This window comes from Lactuca sativa, chromosome 1 (genome assembly GCF_002870075.4).
Source record: "Lactuca sativa cultivar Salinas chromosome 1, Lsat_Salinas_v11, whole genome shotgun sequence".
Lineage (NCBI taxonomy): Eukaryota > Viridiplantae > Streptophyta > Magnoliopsida > Asterales > Asteraceae > Lactuca > Lactuca sativa.
The window spans coordinates 49,636,306-49,655,934 of NC_056623.2; the positions used below are offsets into that span (position 1 = coordinate 49,636,306).

A 19,629-nucleotide genomic window follows, 5' to 3' on the forward strand; every position below is an offset into this window, starting at 1 on the left:
ATGAGTTAGGCTTCCGACTCACTGAGTCACACCCCGTGACTCACTGCTCACTCGACACTACGAAAAGGGGACAAACTCGGAGACTCGCGAACAGACTCGCCAAGTCATATGAACGACTCGCTGAGTCGTTGCCATGCACCCACTAAATACACAGATTTGCTCGATTCCAGTTCATGCCATTCACAGATCTGGACTTCTGGAACACGAATCACACGTAAAGTTTCCAACTTTACGTATGGATATTCACCAATATGGATTTTAGGGCTCAAAATGCCTCAAAAGGGTAGATCTAGGGTGAACAAGCAACATGGGGCCATAAAGCTAACAGATCTGAGCTCCTGGAGCTCAATCTTGCCTAGATCTAAGGGCCAATCAGCCTATTACGAAGTAATTTGCACATACAAACTTGGGGTTTGGCTCAAGAATGACTCACATGAAGTAATAAGCATAGAAACAGGGGAAAAACGGATTATACCTCAAAGGAACTGCTGAAAGAGTGCAAAGATGCCTGGATTCCTTTCCTTCCTCTTGATCTACTTCCCCTTTTTCCTCAAAACCTTCAAGAACACACACAATAGCCTCAAACTCTCAAGGAACAAGCTTAGAACGAGGGCTGGGAGCTCTGGGGAGAGAATGGGGGCTGGCCTGGGCGGATAAGTCCTTTAAATAGGGTGCAAACCCCTGAAACTTAGGGTTTCATCCAACAGCTGTGACTCGCCGAGTCCAGGATATGGACTCGCCGAGTCGCCAACTTAAACGTGTCCCGGGTCCCGCATCTACTCGGCGAGTCGGACCTATGACTCGCCGAGTCCAAGGCTAAAAGAAAGGAAATACTCAAATAACATTTACGTATCAGGAACCGGGTGCTACAAATCTCCCCCACTTATTTTAGACTTCGTCCTTGAAGTCTGCTGCTCGATCCTGAAACAGCTCCGAATAATGCTCCATCATCTCGTCCACCGGCTCCCAAGTCCATTCTGAACCCTTGCGGTGCTGCCATTGCACCTTCACTAGCTCCACCTTCTTGTTCCTCAAATCCTTCGACTTCCTGTCGAGGATTGCGACTGGGCGCTCAATGTAATTCAGGCTGTCATCAACCTAAATATCCTCCAAAGGTACTACTGCCGAATCGTCCACTAGGCACTTTCGCAACTGAGAAACATGGAAAGTGCTGTGGATCTGGCTGAGCTCGGCTGGCAGATCCAACCTATACGCTACCTTGCCCACCCGGGCTACGACCCTGAACGGTCCGATGAATCGCGGGCCCAACTTGCCCCGCTTCCTGAATCGAATCACGCCTTTCCAGGGCGACACCTTCAGGAGAACCATATCCCCGATTTGGAGCTCCAAATCGGATCGACGCTTGTCGGCATAACTTTTCTGCCGACTCTAAGCAGTCTGAAGCCTGCTCCGGACCTACTGGATCCTCTCGGTCATCTTGAGCACCACTTCGGTGCTCCCCATGACCCTCTGGCCAACTTCACCCCAGCATAGCGGGGTCCTACACCTCCGTCCGTACAACATCTCGAAGGGAGGGCGGTCGATACTCACGTGATAGCTGTTGTTGTAGGAGAACTCGATCAGGGGAAGATAGGTATCCCAACTACCACCGAAGTCTAGCACACACGCCCGCAGCATATCCTCCAGAGTCTGGATGGTCCGCTCGCTCTGCCCATCCGTCTGCGGGTGAAAGGCAGTGCTAAAATGCAGACGAGTGCCCAACTCGTCATGGAATCTCTTCCAAAACCTGGAATTAAAACGCACATCCCTGTCCGAGATCACCGATACTGGCACCCCATGCCGTGCCACAATCTCCCTGATATAGATGTCGGCCAATTTCTCGGCCGATATGCTCTCCTGAATCGGAATAAAGTGAGCACTCTTGGTCAATCTATCCACGATGACCCAAATCGAATCCACTCCACGTGCGGTCCTGGGAAGCTTCGTGATATCTTTCCATTTCCACAGTGGAATATCCAACGGCTGCATCTTGCCATGCGGCCTCTGATGTTCGGCCTTGACCTTCCTGCAGGTCAAACATCGCTCGACATACCATGCCACATCCCGCTTCATGCAGGGCCACCAATAGTCTAGACGAAGATCCCTATACATCTTCGTCGCCCCGGGATGAATAGAGAATCGGGACTTGTGCGCCTCCTCCATCAAAATCTGGTGCACGCCTCCGTGATACGGTACCCACACCCTACGGTGTAGTGTCAATAGTCATCGGCTATCATAATCAAAGGAGGAAACCTAACCCACCACGTGCTCGCTCTTCTGATGCTCCTCCTTGATAGCCTCCTGTTGAGCCTCCCGAATCTGCTCCAACAGGGGAGTCACCACGGTCATCCTCATACAAACGTCCCTGATCGGTGCCGCCTTGCGGCTAAGCGCATCGGCCACCACATTGGCCTTCCCCGGGTGGTAAAGGATCTCACAATCATAATCCTTCACCACGTCCAACCATCGACGCTGCCTCATGTTCAGATTCGGTTGATCCATGAGGTACCTCAAACTCTTGTGGTCCGTGTAGATGGTACATCGAACCCCGTAGAGGTAATGCCGCCAAATCTTGAGGGCAAAGACCACCGCCCCCAACTCCAAATCGTGCGTCGGGTAGTTCGCCTCGTGAGGCTTGAGCTGCCTCGAAGCGTAGGCAATGACATGCCCCCTCTGCATCAGTACCGCGCCCAACCCAGAAATGGACGCATCACAATAAACCACAAAATCCTCTACGCCCTCTGGCAGGGCTAAGATCGACGCCTCACACAATCTCTGTCTCAGCGTCTCAAATGCAGCCTGCTGCTCGGGTCCCCACCGAAAGACCACGGCTTTCTTCGTCAGCCGCGTCAGGGGTACGGCTATCTTGGAGAAATCCTGGATAAATCTCCGATAGTAGCCTGCCAATCCCAGGAAACTCCGAATCTCAGATAGAGACTTCGGAACCTCCCATCTCATCACGGCCTCGACCTTGGCCAGATCGACCAGAATCCCATTCTGGTTGACGGGGTGTCCAAGAAATTGCACCTCGCGCAACCAAAACTCACACTTGGAGAACTTGGCATACAAGCTCTCCCTCCTCAGGGTTTCCAACACCTCTCTCAGATGCTCCTCATGTTCCTCCCGAGTCTTGGAATAAACCAAGATATCATCGATAAAGACTATCACAGACCGATCCAGCATCGGTCTGCATACGCGGTTCATGAGGTCCATGAACGCGGCAGGAGCATTGGTGAGCCCAAACGGCATCACCACAAACTCATAATGGCCATAGCGCGTCCGAAACGCGGTCTTCTGCATATCCTCCTCCCTGACCCTCATCTGATGATAACCCGAACGCAAATCAATCTTGGAGAACCAAGATGCTCCCTGAAGCTGGTCAAAGAGGTCATCAATCCTCGGAAGCGGGTAACGGTTCTTCACCGTTACCTTGTTCAGCTCCCGATAATCTATACACATCCGATGCGACCCGTCCTTCTTCTTCACAAACAGAATCGGGGCTCCCCAGGGTGAACTGCTCGGACGAATAAATCCCTTGTCTAGCAGCTCCTGCAGCTGCGTAGACAACTCCTGCATCTCGGGAGGAGCCAACCGATACGGTGCCTTGGCTATCGGAGCCGCACCAGGAACATGGTCAATCCGGAACTCCACCTGTCGCTCCGGAGGTATCCCAGGAAGCTCCTCTGGGAAAACATCTGCAAAGTCTCGGACCACCGGAACCTCGCTCACTGTCGCCTTACCCGCCTCCCGGGTATCCATCACATACGCGACATATCCTGCGCATCCCTACTGAAGGTAGCGCCTAGCCCTCGCTGCTGAACATACAGCGGGTCCATATTGGGGCCTCTCACCATGAATCACTAACTCTCCCCCGCTTGGGGTCCTGACCCGCACTAGCTGCTGCGCGCAATCTATCACCGCCCCATTAGGGCTCAGCCAATCCATGCCTATAATCACCTTGTTCCCACGCAACGGAATGGGAACCAAATCTACCAAATAGCGCTCTTCGAACAGACGCAGCACGCAATCTCGAAATACCATCGATGCTCGCACCGATCGATCGTCAGCAATCTCCACCTCCAAAGGGCAATCTAACTCGCCCGATGACTCGTGAAACTTCTTGCTAAGCGCAAGGGAAACAAATGATCGGGACGCACCCGAGTCGAACAACACCTGAACTGGAAGGCCGTTCACATGGAACGATCCTAAAGCATACATATACATACGGAGCACATATCAATAACATAACATCATAAAAATAAGATAGAGGGAAAGAATCATATCCTTCACCACATCGGGTGCGGCGTGTGCCTCCTCGGTAGTCAGCTGGAATGCTCGGCTCCTCACCATTGGAGCCTCTGCCTTGCCCTGCCGGCCATCCGTGATCCGCAGGGTCGCTGGAGCTGGCGCCTTCACCGGCGCTGAAACTATCAACTGGGGGCAATTGGCCTTCTTGTGGCCCCTCTGGTTGCAGTGAAAACACAGCAACTCCGATGTCTGAATAGCTGAAACTGGAGTAGTACAATCCCTGCTAAAGTGCCCTGCCTTGCCGCACTTGTAGCAGCCTACTGATCCCGTCCTACATGCCCCCACATGCGTCCTGCTGCATTTCCCGCAGCGGCTCGGTCCTGACTGGCCTTTCAGCCTACCATCTGATCCCTTGGGCTTCTTCCCTGAAGCCCCTCCTGCCTGACCCTCCTCTAATTTCCGTTTCCGGATGTGCTCCAAATCTAGCTCCCTCTCCCTTTCCCTGGCAATCATAGAGTCCAAGGTAGGGCAAGCCGAAAAACTAACATGCTTCCGGATGTCAGCTCGTAGCATATCATGATAACGAGTCCTTTTCATGTCCTCGTCACCAGCATACTGGGGCACCAATAAAGCCCTCTCCCGGAACTTGGCGGTGATCTCCGCCACAGTCTCCGTCGTCTGCCTCATGTCTAGAAACTCCCTGGCCAGCTGCTGAAGCTCGACAGCCGGCGCAAACTCTGCCCTGAACCTGGTCACAAAGTCCGACCAGGTCATAGCCTCGATAGCTGACGCTCCCAACGAGTCACCCACTGACTCCCACCAATCCCGGGCTCGGTCCCGTAAACATCCTGCTGCATACCTCACCTTCGACCCCTCGGGGCAGAAGCTAGTCAACTGGGCAGACTCGATGTCTGCAATCCATCGCCTGGCAGCAATGGGGTCTTTCACCCCATGGAAATCCGGCGCACCACTGCCCCTGAAGTCCTTGAAGGACAGTGTGCGAGATCCTGACTGGCTAGATGCCATATCACTCTTGAATGCCCGAAGGCGATCCTCCATCAACTCCATGATCCCTTCCTTGATCGACCCGAAGATAATGGGAGTCGACTCAAGGATACTCCTGGTGATCTCTGACGTGATGAACTCGCGTAGTCCCTCATCCACCGGCTCGGAACCTGATCCCGAACCTGACCCCTCTCCTGAACTGCCATCTACCGGCCTCGATCGAAGTACCACCATTCTGCAATACATCACAACAATCATTAGTGATACTGATACTTCCTGAGGGATCACAACTACTTACAAGTTCCCTGGTCTTATCTTGGCCTTCCTTGGTTCGGGTACGGATCCTCTGCTTTCAGTAGTACGGGCCCATACTACCTTCCACATCTATCCGTACCTTCTTCAAGGAATGCCTCGACTCCACCAGATCCCATTCACTACTGCTGATCACTGCTATACTCATCCTAGGCTTACCCTAGGGAAATCTCTAATTCCACTCTAACCAGTCCTCAGCTGCTGCAGGCCTCCTTGTAATGCCAATTAGCCATTACCCGAATACCATCACATGTGACGAGGCTCAGATAATCCTTCGAGTACCCGACTCGTCCCTACAACGGTTGGACTCAAACAAGAGCTGCGCAGTAGGATCAAATCCGGCACTCTAAGATTATTCAACCCTGATCACATGTGACGTGACGCATTCGCCTAATGGCTAACTCCCATTATTCAGGGTCCCACGAAGCACGAAGCAAGCAACATTCAGATAAAGGTAACAATCTCAATTAACTCTATCTACTTTCAGGAACTGAGCTAGCATAAAGTGCTAAGCTCATACTACCAGGCATAACCTAATCAGGCTATCATACTTACTGTCTACTCAATAACTAGCATGAAAGTTCTCACACAACTGAAACACATTAAGCAGGCACATAAGGCATCACTCCTAGATCCTTAGTCCTATTCTAGCATGCTGTTCTACAAAAGCTGATAAACATAACATAAACTTGTATGGGTACTTTGGGGATACTTACTTGAGCTCGGCCAGTCACGCACATCACACACTTCGTTCTTTCTCAAAACTCTTTTCTCAATTTTAGAAAACATTTTTCCTTTAGAAAATCTTTTAATCCCTCGATTTGAGTTCAGACACTCCCGAGGGTGTGTCCGAATCCCTCAAATCAAGTCTCTGATACCAACTTGTAACGACCCAATTTTCACGACCAAAAATTTTGTTTTAAAACATTACTTTAGAAAATATTAATAACTAAAAACATCGTTTGATCAACCACAACATAAAGTGAACCATGTCTGAAAACCAAAACATACAACTAATCGAAATATCAGAGTATCAATCCCAGTGAAGCTCGTAACTGCGGAAACAAGGGAGTGTGTGTGTGACATGCTGCTACCGCGCCGGCTCCTTTCCCCTAGCTGAGGAGGTACCTGAAACCAAAACTGAAACTGTAAGCACAAAGCTTAGTGAGTTCCCCCATAATACCCCATACCATGCAACATATAACAACCAATGTTCAGCTAGGAGTTACGGGCCTTGCCCACACTCGGGAAGATACGGGCCCTGCCCACACTTCGCTAGCCGGGAGATACGGGCCTCGCCCACACTTGTGAAGGTACGGGCCCTGCCCACACTTTGCTATCTGGGAGGTACGGGCCTAGCCCACACTCCAACCTCGGAAAGATACGGGCCCTGCCCACACTCAACCGCTAACCCATAACATATAAGTATCACGCAGACAACAAGTATAAGCAACTCTATCATATTAACACATATATCATACTTGACTAAACCCAGAGATAAGGGCTCGGCCCACACTCTAGTACTAGCATCTCGTCTACACGGGTCGGCCTTGGTGCCTTAGACCCGTTCCTACTGGAAAGGAAACTCACCAGGTGCTATAAGTGGCAATTGAGTTGGCAACTAAAATTGCTGATTAGGATGGATGTCACCAGGTGATCCCTTCAAATTTTCTAAAATGACCTTTTAAAACCTAAAAGTACAAGTTTGTGCCTTTAAAATGCAAAAAATAGTCATGAATATACTAAAGTTTGTTGTGCTATACCCAATAATAAGCCCAAACACCCCTTACATTTGATTTTTGCCTATCTGCAACGTATTCTCCATAGTCGTGGCCACCGTCAACACTCATCGATAGGCCTCCACCGTCACCACCAATCTCAGCACCATTGACCTCCAGTACATTTGCTAAACAGGTAACCCACTGTTCTGCTCTCGTCTTCTCTCTTTCTTCTTACGCCCAAACAGAAGGTCGACAAAATCCTAACATAAATAAGTCTCTTGCTGTTACTTGAAACCAAGGGCGGATCTTATATAAGGCTAGGGGGCTGTGGCCCCCCTTGATTTTTTTGGCAGAAATAGTCCTTATACTTTAAGATTTATACATATTAGGCCTAAAAATATAAAATTTTGACTATGTCCTGTTCACCAATTTTTATACAAATTATATTTTCGGCCCCAAATGAAAGATCCAAGCTCCGCTTGAAACTTCATCAACCCTACCCTGCTCATGTCTCCAAGTTTTGATTTTTCCTTTATTACCCGTCAGTCATTGATTGCTAACAACAGCTAAACCTTCCAGCGGCCCTGCTCCGCTGCTGCCTCTAAATTGAGGTATTTTTGTCATTTTCGATGTGTATTGTAAGTTGTTGTTTGTTAAATTCTAATAATTAGTTATGTATTTGTTATTGTTAATCGGGGGAATGTTTATTTATGTTAGGATTTGTTGAAAATCGATTTCGTTCAACGCCATCTCCACTGCCATTGGCCATCATCAATTGATTCAACAATCGTGTTATTTAGAGGTAATAACTCAACACTCATACATGATAATCATTCAGGTTTCTTCTATTATGTTGTATCCCATCTTGATCTCTTAGGTAACAAAAGCACCTGAACAAAATATAGATGTAAAGTTGACCTCATTGCTCAAACATGATACAGTTTGACTTCAAGTTTGATTTTTCTCTTCACGTGTCAGGCACTAATAGTTAACCAAGCACCAAAATATTTCAATTCATAATGGTCAATGGCTTGAAATCATTTAAATTGCATTGTTTTGTTTCATATTTCTTTGGATAACGTGGGTCAAATAATGGGTTTAACTCTTTCAGAGTTAAAATGGGTTTGAACTAAAAAAGAACATGTTATTAGTCTACAAAATAATGGTATTATTATTGGAGGATAATGATTTAGGTGAAATGATATGTTGTTTTCTTCCCTTTTGTTTGGCAGCATGGGAATGATACATCTCATATTTGACATGGTGAATCCTCCTGAGATTGTAGGAGAGTTAATGTAGAGACATATTGCTTTTGGCAGGTATGCAATTTGAACATCATATCAAGTTAAATTACCAAATTTTCTGCTCATTTTAAGTTAACTAGTTTGATCAGTAATGTATGCTATATATATATATATATATATATATATATATATATATATATATATATATATATATACATATATATATATATATATATATATATATATATATATATATATATATTTCTTGAACAAATAGCTCAAGGATCTGCACGAGGAGGTGAAGTTGCATACATCTTGGGCAAGTTATGGAGAACAACAATGTATGTTACTTTTGCTACTAGCAATGCACTTTATTTTTTACCCGTGCAATGATGATTAAATCGATCAACACATTTATCACAGACTCTATAGTAGTGGCTATAATTGAAAACCTGCAAAGAAAAAGAGTGGACTTTTGGTATGCTTAGTTGATAGATTCTGACTTTGCGTTGACTTTCTCGGTTCAATTTATACTTCTAAAAAAATATGTATGGATTTTGTTAATAAAAAAAATCAACATGTGTCGAATTTGGAGTCTAAGTACCAGTTTTGTTGAGAAATTGGAGATAACATGAAAAAGTGAACATCTCCATTGCTTAGGATATGTATTTAGGTAATTTCAATATCTTTAGTTTATTTATGTTACTTATTAGCAATGGGCTCATTGGTAATTTCACTACCAAGGCACAAAGAATTTTGAGAGCTAGCCTGGTGAAGGGATCCCAAATTTCATAAAGGGCGGAACAAAATCGCTTTTGTTGGCTACACCTAGAAACCAGGAAACTCAATTTGAATTGCAAGAATAACAGACTTTACTCTTGTCCCTCTAAAAATTATGAGTGAGTAGAATCTGCACATGTTCCTTTACATGTTAAGACATTAGGCTCTGTGATTGAGGAAGAAATGGATCCAATAAAAGTTTTTTTTTCCAACTCAATGAACTTAATGGGGTTGAGAGTTTATCCGGTAAGCTATGTATGAGTGTTTTATTTGGACTTAATGCAGAAAGTAGGGAAAGGAGAGTCACCCCATTAAGATCAAACTTCATAGATATTTTCCCTCATTTATTTCTCACTTCTATTTACCAATTGTTGTGGTGTCTATTTTTATTTAAGTATTCTAATGTTATAATCATGAACGTATAATGGTATTTACATGTTATATACTTATTTATGTCACATACTTTTTACACTAAGTATTTCATAAGCAACCTAGAATTTGCTAAATTATAGTCACGTATTCCAATTAGCAACATGGTTTTGTATTAGTATATCATTTTTTTTTTCTGAAACTTAGATTTTCCAAGTCGCATTTATTATTTTTACCAAATCTTTACTAATTGCTATTTAGTCATGTTTATTTTGTGAAGATGTTTTTTTTTCTCCGATTAGGGGACTCTTAGGCAGTGTATCAATATATTATATTATAAAGAAAAAATGCAAATTCGATCCCTGTGGTTTTGACGTTTTTTGTGGTTTTGGTCTTTGTAGTTCCAAAATTGCAAATTTCATCCTTTCCAGCAGGTTCCATTGAGGTTTTGGTCTCTGGCATTAGCAAAGTTTGTCCTTTTCAGTAGGCTTATATATAAGAATCTGTTAACCCCCTCATGTGCCTTGCACGTGACGGTATTTCGGTCTTTTTACTTATAGGGACCATTTTTGCATATGGAAAAATAAAACATCCTTTATATATTGTTTTCTTTTCCCAGCTTCTTCCACAACGAATCTTCTTCCCCAACGTTCTTAACTGTTCTTCCCCAACGGCTATTTTTTTCCATTTTTTCTTCCTGACTTTGCAATCGAACAATGGTGGTTTGTTTTTGTGGAAAACGCACTTTGGTGAAAACGTCTTGGACACCACTGAATCCTGGAAGGAGGTTTTATGCTTGCCTTACTAAGGATTATGTTTGTGGGTTTATCGAGTGGGTTGACCACCTATGTGTGCTAGGAGTAAAACCATCATACCTGGTCTTCTAAGAAACATAAATACGTTGGAGGAAAGATGTAATGGGCTGGTAAGAAGTATCAACATGTTACAGGAACAGTGCAATGGACTTTTGAGCAGGAACAACATGTTGGAGGCAAAGTGTGATGCATTGAAGGATGAAGGTTTCAAGCTGAAGATGTATTTATGTGCAAGCTGGTTTATGTATGTGATTGTTATCTTTAGTATTTGGTCTATGTAAGGGATAGGGTTAGACAAATGTGGGGGTTTTTGTTGATCAAGTGATGTAGGGTAAAAATGGTATAATTTTGTTGTAAGTTGGCTTCATCATGTTTGTAATGAATTCCAATGTTGTTAATGATATAAATGATATTCAAGTCTAAAAATGTGTTCAAAATGTGTATCAATCGTCAAATATAAGCACATAAATAGAACTAAAATGTAACAAAAGTACATTACCAAAATACGTGTCATAAATTGACCAAAATGCACATTCCATTAACCACATGAGTGGAACCAAAAACCATTACCAAGTTAAGCATACAAGTGTATGTGCACCATACATAACCACATCATTAAACCATAACTAAAATTTTCAAAAACAAACAATTTTTAACAAGTAACTAAATAGTCATTGCACCACAACAAACAAACAAAATCACGCTCTTTCAAAAAAAAAACAATCAAAATCACTTCTTGGATTGATTCCCACCTTGCCCTTTACAGGTCCTAGAGTTGTGTCCCTTATTCTTGCATTTGCTACAAGTAACATTGATATGTTTCCTTGATAGCTTCTGCACTCCATCATTTGTTGGCCCTTGGGAATGTTCTCCTTGCATCTCATTCACTCCATCACCTTGACTTGCCTTCTGCCTTTTGCTTAACCTTTCACCCTTACTTTGTCTTATTTTTTTTCTTAGGCCTTCCCACCTGAGTGCGACGTGGAGGAGGGATTAGCTTTGTTGGACAATTACTTTTAGGCCACATGGGTCTCCCTTTAATTGGTTCCACCTTAAATGAATAAGCTTTTTGCCATGTCTCTAACCAATACACCTCGTGTACCCACTTGTAAATGTCAAGCTCAGCCTCAGGGTCTTTGCTCATTTCATTCAGAGTTGCAATTACATGCCTGCAAGGTATTCCCATTAATTCCCACTTTCTGCAAGTGCAAGTTTGGTTCCTAACATCCACCACATGCTGATCTTGCAATGCTCCAGTGACTTGATACTTGTTTGCCCCATTCCACCTAACAATATATTGTGAAACACCTTTTTTCCTTGCATCTAGGATGTCTGTTGCTGTAGTTGTTAGTGGACCTTTAGCCTTCTTCATTTCCTTCATGACATTACATATCTTCTTCATTAGATACTCCCTAATGAACTCTAAACATGAAATTACATGTTTGTCCCTGCCTTTCTCTATCTTCCCATTAAACACTTCACACATGTTTGAAATCAACACATCAGAAACAACTCTTCCTGCACATTACAATAACATACAATTAATGTTGATAAATAACTGAAACACATAATCATTACCATATGCAAACATATACAATTACATGAGAAATGACTCCTTGCCCAATGTACAGGAGGTATCTGCTTCAACCATTGACATGCCTCCTTATCATAATCACTAAACTCCCTCATCAAATGCTCAAACTCAAGAACGGTGGTTGCTGATGCACACCTCCATAAATGGTCCCTGTACTCAGTTTGCCCCCACTTCTTTCTCATATTGTCATAAATATGTCTAATACAATACCTATGCTCAGCATTGGGAAACAATTGATCAACTGCAATTTGTAATCCCTACATGACTCATCAGACAACAATTAGAATTAATTTATTGGTAAAAAAACACAATCTAAATGATCAATTGATGAACTGCAATTTACCTTTTTCCCGTCACTTATGAAAGTATAGTTTGAGTTGCTCCCAAGCTCCAAGTCATCCCCAAGGTTTTCTAAAAGCCACTTCCAGCTAACTGTGTTTTCAGACTCAACAATTGCATAGGCCAAGGGATAAATTTCATTGTTGGAATCTAGACCAACTATTGTAAGAACCTGACCAGGGAATGGTCCTTTCATGAATGCACCATCCAAACCCACTAAGTCTCGAAGACATACCTAGAAACCTTTTTTCATTGGACCCAAGCATACATAAATCCTTCTAAACTGCCTTGTTGGGGATGCAGGGTTGCCATTAGGACACACATCTATTTTGACTGTTGTGTCTAGGTTTGTAGCTTGAAGTTCAAGAGCATAGTCCCTCAACAATTCAAACTATTTTGTGTAGTCCCCAATTACATGCTTTCTTGCCATATCTTTTGCCCTAAACACCTTATCCATCGAGATACCCACCTGGTAGGTCTTTTGAAAGTGATCTTGTATGGCTCTCAAAGGAATCTTCGGACCTGCCTCAACTTGATCTATGATTTTCTTGCAGATTAAAGAAGCAGTACAAGCTCCGAGTTTTCTTGTTTGTAAGCATGTATGAGTTTGGTTTAAGGTCCTTATAAACCAGTCAGATTCGGTGTTTGACCTAGATGCATGTATATACCAACCACATGTTTCTTTTTGTGTCTTTACTTCTTTGCCCTTAGCTTTTTGAAGTGGTAGGTTGAGTCCCCACTTAACCTTTATTGATGACAGGTACAACTCCTCTGCATTGTGCCCTAAGCCTTTGATTGTCATTTTTTTAAAGAATAGATTCCTTCTTGTTTCTAGTGTATGCACATCAATTAACTGCTTTAATTTTTTTTTTTACTTTTAAACTTTTGTCCCACTGAGAATGACTGTATATGTACTGACCCAAGGCTGCACCTTTTTTCTTTTCCCAAATTTTTTATAAGAGCTCTTCTTTCTCTGTCGTGGTCTGATCCTTCATCCAATGATTCGAACTCCTCATTGTTGATCACTTCCATATCTTCAGGTTCATGACCATCATTAATACATGCTCCTTCAACATCACTTTCAACATTTAGAAAGAAGTCTGTCATGTCTACATCAACATCTTCTATATTGTTCTCCTCATCCATTATGTCATCCACTTTATATTCATTTTCTGATTGTTTCCCATCATGATCATCGCCTTCATCCTTTTTATACTCTTCATCATTATCTTCAGATTGATCATCCCCTTCATACTCTTCAACACCCTCATCACTTCCAATTAAATTTTCCATAAGGTTATCAAAAAGCTCATTATATTGTTCATCATCATTAATAGGTGGGGTGTTGTAGCATCCATCAATATGGTCATTATCATGAGCCCCAATCATCTCATCCCCTACAGTTGCAGCCTCATGAACCTCCTTAACACCCTCATTAGTGTTTTCTTTCTCTTTTAAATCATCAATATCCTCTAAATTAAGCCTCTTGCTACAAGAACCTTCCCCTCTTTTTGAATTCCCAACTCTACCCCTTCTATACTCTGGTGAGAATGCATCACTTTTACTCCCAAAAAGAATCAAAGACATGTACTCACCAATTGGTTCATCATTGACATAGTTCATATTTCTCAATGGAGATTGTACATGAACTTTAGCCTCATATTCAGCCCCTTGATCATCATTTTCTGGTAATTCCTCAATGACAACTTTACCCTTTGCATTTGGAGACATGAAGTAAGTGAGTAGATTTGTCTTCCCATGTTCTGTGCACACCTCAATCAACTTGTTATTTCGAATAAATTTAGAAAGATTGATAACATCCTGATCATTCCCTAAAGCTCTAAGACCAAATTGAAAGTCACCATTAGGTATCCTGAAATGGTAGTATATCACTGGGGATTCATCAGTCAATTCAATCATCTGTGGGTCTGGGTAACCTAGGTCAAGCATTATGGCATCAAGTTCATGTACAGAAAACTCATTTATGACCACATAATCAACATAACACACTTCACCTCTAGTATACTTTATATCAGGTAACTTAGTAAACTTCCCACCATGATGAAGCTTAATACTAAACCATGTGGGTGCACTCGCTACAAGTCAAAATTGTACATGATAACAAAGTCAAAATTTGGCGGATTTTAGTATAAATCAAGGGTAAAATGAAAAATAGGAATGTTTAAGAAAACAGAGCAACTTACCATATAAGGATGATACGTCGACAACTTCATTTTTTGGTCTGATCTGCGACCTTGTCTCCTTTTGCTTCGATTAGGTTCTTTGGATAACGAATGATGTTTTTTTGCAGGTTTAATGGAGCAGAAGGAAGGAGGGAGGTGAGGAGTTAACGGGTGTTTGGGATTGTAAATGAGGGATAAAAAGTAGAAAGAAGCGTTGACATTCATATGCAAAAATGGTCCCTATAAGTAAAAAGACAGAAATACCCTCACGTGCAAGGCACATGAGGGTGTTAACGGATTCTTTTTAATGGGTGTTAAGTATAGGGACCATTCTCACAAACAAATCAGTCCAAAAGAACCACAAAGCCAAAAAATTCGTGGTTTGGACCAAAACCCCAAAAAATGAATACCACAGGGACCATTTTGCAATTTTGTCATATATATATATATATATATACTAGCCGCTTACCCGTGCTAAGCACCGGGCGGCAAAGAGATTAAAACAAGAGATTAAAACAGCCTCAAAACTTCAAAATCAAAGCAACATAAATTACGAACACCGAGGCACATGAAGAACAAAAGCATATAGAAATCGATCTGATGCACTACTTATCCTTAATTTTAACTTTTTTTTTTGTTATTTAACCATTACTTTCAAAATACAATGCATAATTACGAAAAGAAAAAAAATGTAATATAAATGCAAGCTTTCACCTCGTGATGTGACATCTTGCCAACAACAGATGCGAATAAAACATTTCCTAGTGGCTAGAGGCTAAACCCTACAGTACCATCATCGGATGCGAGCTTACTTTTTTTTTTATTGATCTTAAAATCAAGTTGTTGATGGAACCTAAAGCCTATGCAATATTATCCAAATAGCAATCGCAATCAAATCTATTCATGAGTCCGTCATTTGGTGGTTCAATGGCTAGAGCGAATGCACCGCAAGTGTCCATGATCAGGTTCACCCACAGAAACTACACAACAGTAACAGGTGCAGACCCTGAAAAATATTCATACCCATAAATTAGCACCCATAAATAATATACTTATCCTAAATACTTAAAATTGATTTCAAATGATCTACCTTCCTGCAAGTTGACATTGGATCATCAGAGTAGAAAGGTGGATACTCTACAAGCATTTCAAACATAATCGCCCCAAGAGACCACCTGAAGAATCAAATAATCATTTTAAACATACAAAGTTGAAAATGGAATCAGGCTTAAAGTAATTCATGAACCTATAAAATTACTTACCAATCACATTTAAGTGCATAACCCTTTTTGGACACTGCCTGTTGTCTTCTCTCTGCCACTATAGCAACCCAATGCCTGATATAAGAATCCAAAAAACAACCACCATAGTTATCCAATAGCTTCTTAATAACTAAGAAACACTGCAAAAAAAACATGTACATTACAAACACAATTAATCTTCCAAAATCCTAGTTTTTTGAACAAATGCATACTTATTTTTGCACTTTATAATAATAACAATAAAGTACCTTAATCAACAAGTCATTGTAACCTGATTTTTTTTATATGAAGAAGATTGGAAGTGAAGCCTACAAGTTCCCAAAATATTTCATCAAGCACCCTGGTAGAGTTAAAAGCAGCTGCAACAACGAAGCTTGAAATAATTCTCAGGGACTTGTTTAAATTGACAACATCTTGATCCTTGCACAATTTTGTAACTCATAAAAACAACCCAAAAAACAAAGTACATGATCAAAAAACATCATTTACAGTTAAAAAACATAAATTTTCACCTGCACACCATGTTTTTGAGAGGCAACAAGATAACTGATAGTGCTTTGTTATCTTGACTAATTAACTTGACACCCTTCACAGTGTGAGAGCCATTTTCCAATTTTTCAAGAACCTGACAACCTGAAATAAGTATTGAAACTCAGACAAAATATAAACATAATATGAAGAGAAAGGTAAAGTTTCTGTTAACTTGTGATTCATTAAAAACATTCTAAACTATGTAATTTTATCTACCTGACTCTATATTTTCAATTTCTGTAACCCTTAGAGACTCTAGTTGTGGTGATGAACATTCAATAGTTGAGTATTAACCAGAAGGTTGACTGTTTTCATCCAAAGTTGTGGCCTGTGGGAGATCAGTTTTTGTCTGTAGTAATGTCAAGTAAGCCAGTTAGGCTCATTTAAGATCCGAAGGGTAAATTTGTATATTTTCATTGAAGCCTACTTTTTGGACTTGCAGGGATCAAACCAGTTGATTGTACATGTTTTCCTCCTTTCTAAGCAGCATTACATCCTCTAGCAGTAGCAATTTTAGCACAAAGCTTCTTGAAATTTTATATTATAATTAAATGGTTAATTTTCTTGATGAAAAAAAAATTGAAAAGCAAATTTCACAGAATAGGTGTTCTTTTGTAGCACTACCTTCCCATTTATTTTTATCTCTGTGATTATATTTTCTTGTTATTATTAACTATAAACGGTCATTTGTTAAAAATCATGAAACTTGAGAAAAAAAATTGTGTCATTGAAAGTATATAAATAATATGGGTTATATTACAACTTTTGATTCAATTCAATAATCACATTCCTTTAAACACGTTTCATTCCATTCCATCACACAAAACACATAGTTTTTATTCATTCTAATGGAATAAAGCATTCCATTCCTTCATTGACTTAATTCCATCTTTGCCGTTTACCCTTTTTCGTAAGCTGTCAAGTCTAAAGTAGTAAAAGTACTACTCCATTAGAAGATCATTGACACAAACATAAAACTAAATACAAAAGTAAAATTGTGAAAACTGTTAACTATGAATTGTCAATCGATTTGTGATGAATTAAGAGAAAACAAAAAAATGACTATATTACCCCTCCTTTTACTCACATTGCTATTAAGGGCGGAAGTGGCAGTGCATTGCTATACAGGGATGCCTCTCCATTCATAAAACTCATTCCAACTACTTAATTTGTTTGATAATATGGACAAAGGCCCTACATTTTGTAGTTTGTGTAGAGTAGCTTTCAGAAGTAAGTATAAATGATCTGAAACTACGCCAATGAAAATTTAAAACAGTACCTTTACAAGGGCATAATTTACTTGAAAGATTCCAGCCCTTGTCATACCTTCCAATTAAATAAATAAACAATGAGATCCCATGTGTATTTAATCATAGGTGTATTGAAACATCAGGAGAAAAGAAGGATAAAAAAGGAACATCAAATGATCCAAGGAAGGAACTGAAGCCCCACAGCTACATTCGCATATCCAGAATCCTACACAGTGGATCCCCTGTTTATCCAAGAATGAGCATCTAGTCTCCACCTTTCCACAAACCAACACTTCAGTCAAGTAAAATTATATAGAAAATATGTATAGATTGTGAAATTATAAACAACAAAGAATTAACCAGGGAACCAGTGAAACTGATGAGACACAACTGAACCATCCCTGCCAGCTGGACTCAAATAGCATTGATTTTGACCCATGGTGGGCCTGGTGGCTTCATCACTTGCAACCACTATTAGCAACGGATGTAATGATAGGAACTTCTCATTGCCATCAGGGTTTGCAGGAATATGCAACAACTGTAGGAAAGTGACAGGACCATCACGCTTTGAAACAAGCTCAGTAAAATCAGATGCATCCTCCACATCAATCAGTTGAAAACCAATCTGATCCCCCAAAAAGACGAAATGATCCCCCATACCAACAACATCAGTTTCAATTTTACAGAAGATCGACAAGAAATTATGAAAAATGTGATCAATTTTTGTATACCTTAATGGTTCCTAGGGCAAAAACTGCGATTCCGATGTTGTGGTGAGTGTTGTATTCGATTCCGATGGAGTCGCTACCGAATTTCAGTCCGGTGGCCCATCCGGATACTCCGACGACATAGGCGGAAGCTTGGCAGGTGACGTGGATCAGGATCTTCGAAGGAGGTAGTGGTGGCCTCTCGCCACCATATGCTCGGTCCAAGGAGCTTCTCAATGTATAGCAGGTCACCGTCGTGCGCACAGAAGAGATCGGCCTCTCCGGTGAAGTACCTTCATTATCTCCGTAAGCATATGAACACAAAGTCGTACCATGGTCCCATTCACTTCCGTGCTCCTTCAAAGATCCTGTGGCGACGATGGAGGCGCCGAGACATTCAACAACGACGGCAAGAGAGAGACGGAAGGAAGAGGGTTTCGATTTCATTCCGATGGCGGCTGCTGTGTGTGTATTCCGATGGCGGCTGCTGTGTGTGTAGTGTTGTGTTTAGAGCAGATTAGGGTAACATCTTTGATTTGGTAACACCGTGTATACCTATATGATAAGTAATACCGTGTATACCTATACAATTATAAGCTTAATATTATTATACACGTAGTAATAGGTATTGTACCTCTCAATTTTCAAGAAAGAGGTAATATGCTAATATTAGACATTTCTTAAATTTTAAGAGATATAAATTTATAAACACAATGTACAACTTGCTGAAACATACGTATTCTAAAAGATACCATTTTATCAAATTAATTACTTCCCTTCTTTATTCCCCCATTCTCGGCCCCTTAGTCAATTTTGCCTCTCATGTTCACACATATAAATATATTTATGTGCTTCACCAATAAACCTAAATCACGCATCATCTAGCTCTTTCTGTAAAAACCAAAACAATTGAATATGTCCACACCTCTGTCGCCATGGTTAACACCAGTGTTCTAAAAGGCGCGTCATGGCGCGCGCCATGGCGTGAGGCGTGGCTTCGCCGTTACGAAAAGCTTCATAACGTTGCTGTTAGGCGTGACGCGTGGCAAGGCGTGATATGGCGCGCCATGGCGCGTTATGGCGCGTGTTCTTTCGTTTGAGACACAATTTTTTGCTCTTTATTATGTCTTTTCAAATCGGAGATACAAGTATTGTGGTTTTTGTTAGCTTTTTGTTATTAGTTATTGATCTAACACTTTTAAAAAGTAGTTATATTTAATATAAATTTATATTTATGTGGTAATATAATTTTAAATTAATACAAAATTG

General features: G+C 41.5%; 2 protein-coding genes across 32 annotated transcripts; both read right to left on the minus strand.

Moving 5' to 3' along the window:
* Window positions 1–11,011: 11,011 nt before the first annotated feature.
* On the minus strand, window positions 11,012–18,933 carry LOC111909211 (uncharacterized). Of its 31 annotated transcripts, none has more exons than XM_042900685.2 (12): window positions 18,385–18,932; window positions 18,014–18,278; window positions 17,856–17,928; window positions 17,683–17,729; window positions 17,491–17,597; window positions 16,385–16,505; window positions 16,121–16,292; window positions 15,873–15,947; window positions 15,701–15,785; window positions 12,432–15,616; window positions 12,096–12,345; window positions 11,012–12,012 (listed from the first exon to the last, which is right to left on the minus strand). In XM_042900685.2, the coding sequence occupies exon 10, from the start codon at window positions 14,375–14,377 to the stop codon at window positions 13,286–13,288; it is 1,092 nt and encodes a 363-aa protein (XP_042756619.2). In that variant the 5' UTR covers window positions 14,378–15,616; window positions 15,701–15,785; window positions 15,873–15,947; window positions 16,121–16,292; window positions 16,385–16,505; window positions 17,491–17,597; window positions 17,683–17,729; window positions 17,856–17,928; window positions 18,014–18,278; window positions 18,385–18,932; the 3' UTR covers window positions 11,012–12,012; window positions 12,096–12,345; window positions 12,432–13,285. The 31 variants fall into 31 exon arrangements, with proteins under 31 accessions (XP_042756619.2, XP_042756615.2, XP_042756609.2 ...); XM_042900681.2 differs by having other exon boundaries at window positions 17,822–17,928; XM_042900675.2 differs by adding exons at window positions 16,620–16,752; window positions 16,831–16,930 and having other exon boundaries at window positions 16,121–16,180; window positions 17,683–18,278.
* On the minus strand, window positions 11,429–12,623 carry LOC111909209 (uncharacterized). The gene is made up of 3 exons (XM_052765625.1): window positions 12,432–12,623; window positions 12,108–12,345; window positions 11,429–12,012 (listed from the first exon to the last, which is right to left on the minus strand). Exons 1-3 carry the CDS (start codon window positions 12,621–12,623, stop codon window positions 11,429–11,431), a joined length of 1,014 nt encoding a protein of 337 aa, XP_052621585.1.
* Window positions 18,934–19,629: the final 696 nt, after the last annotated feature.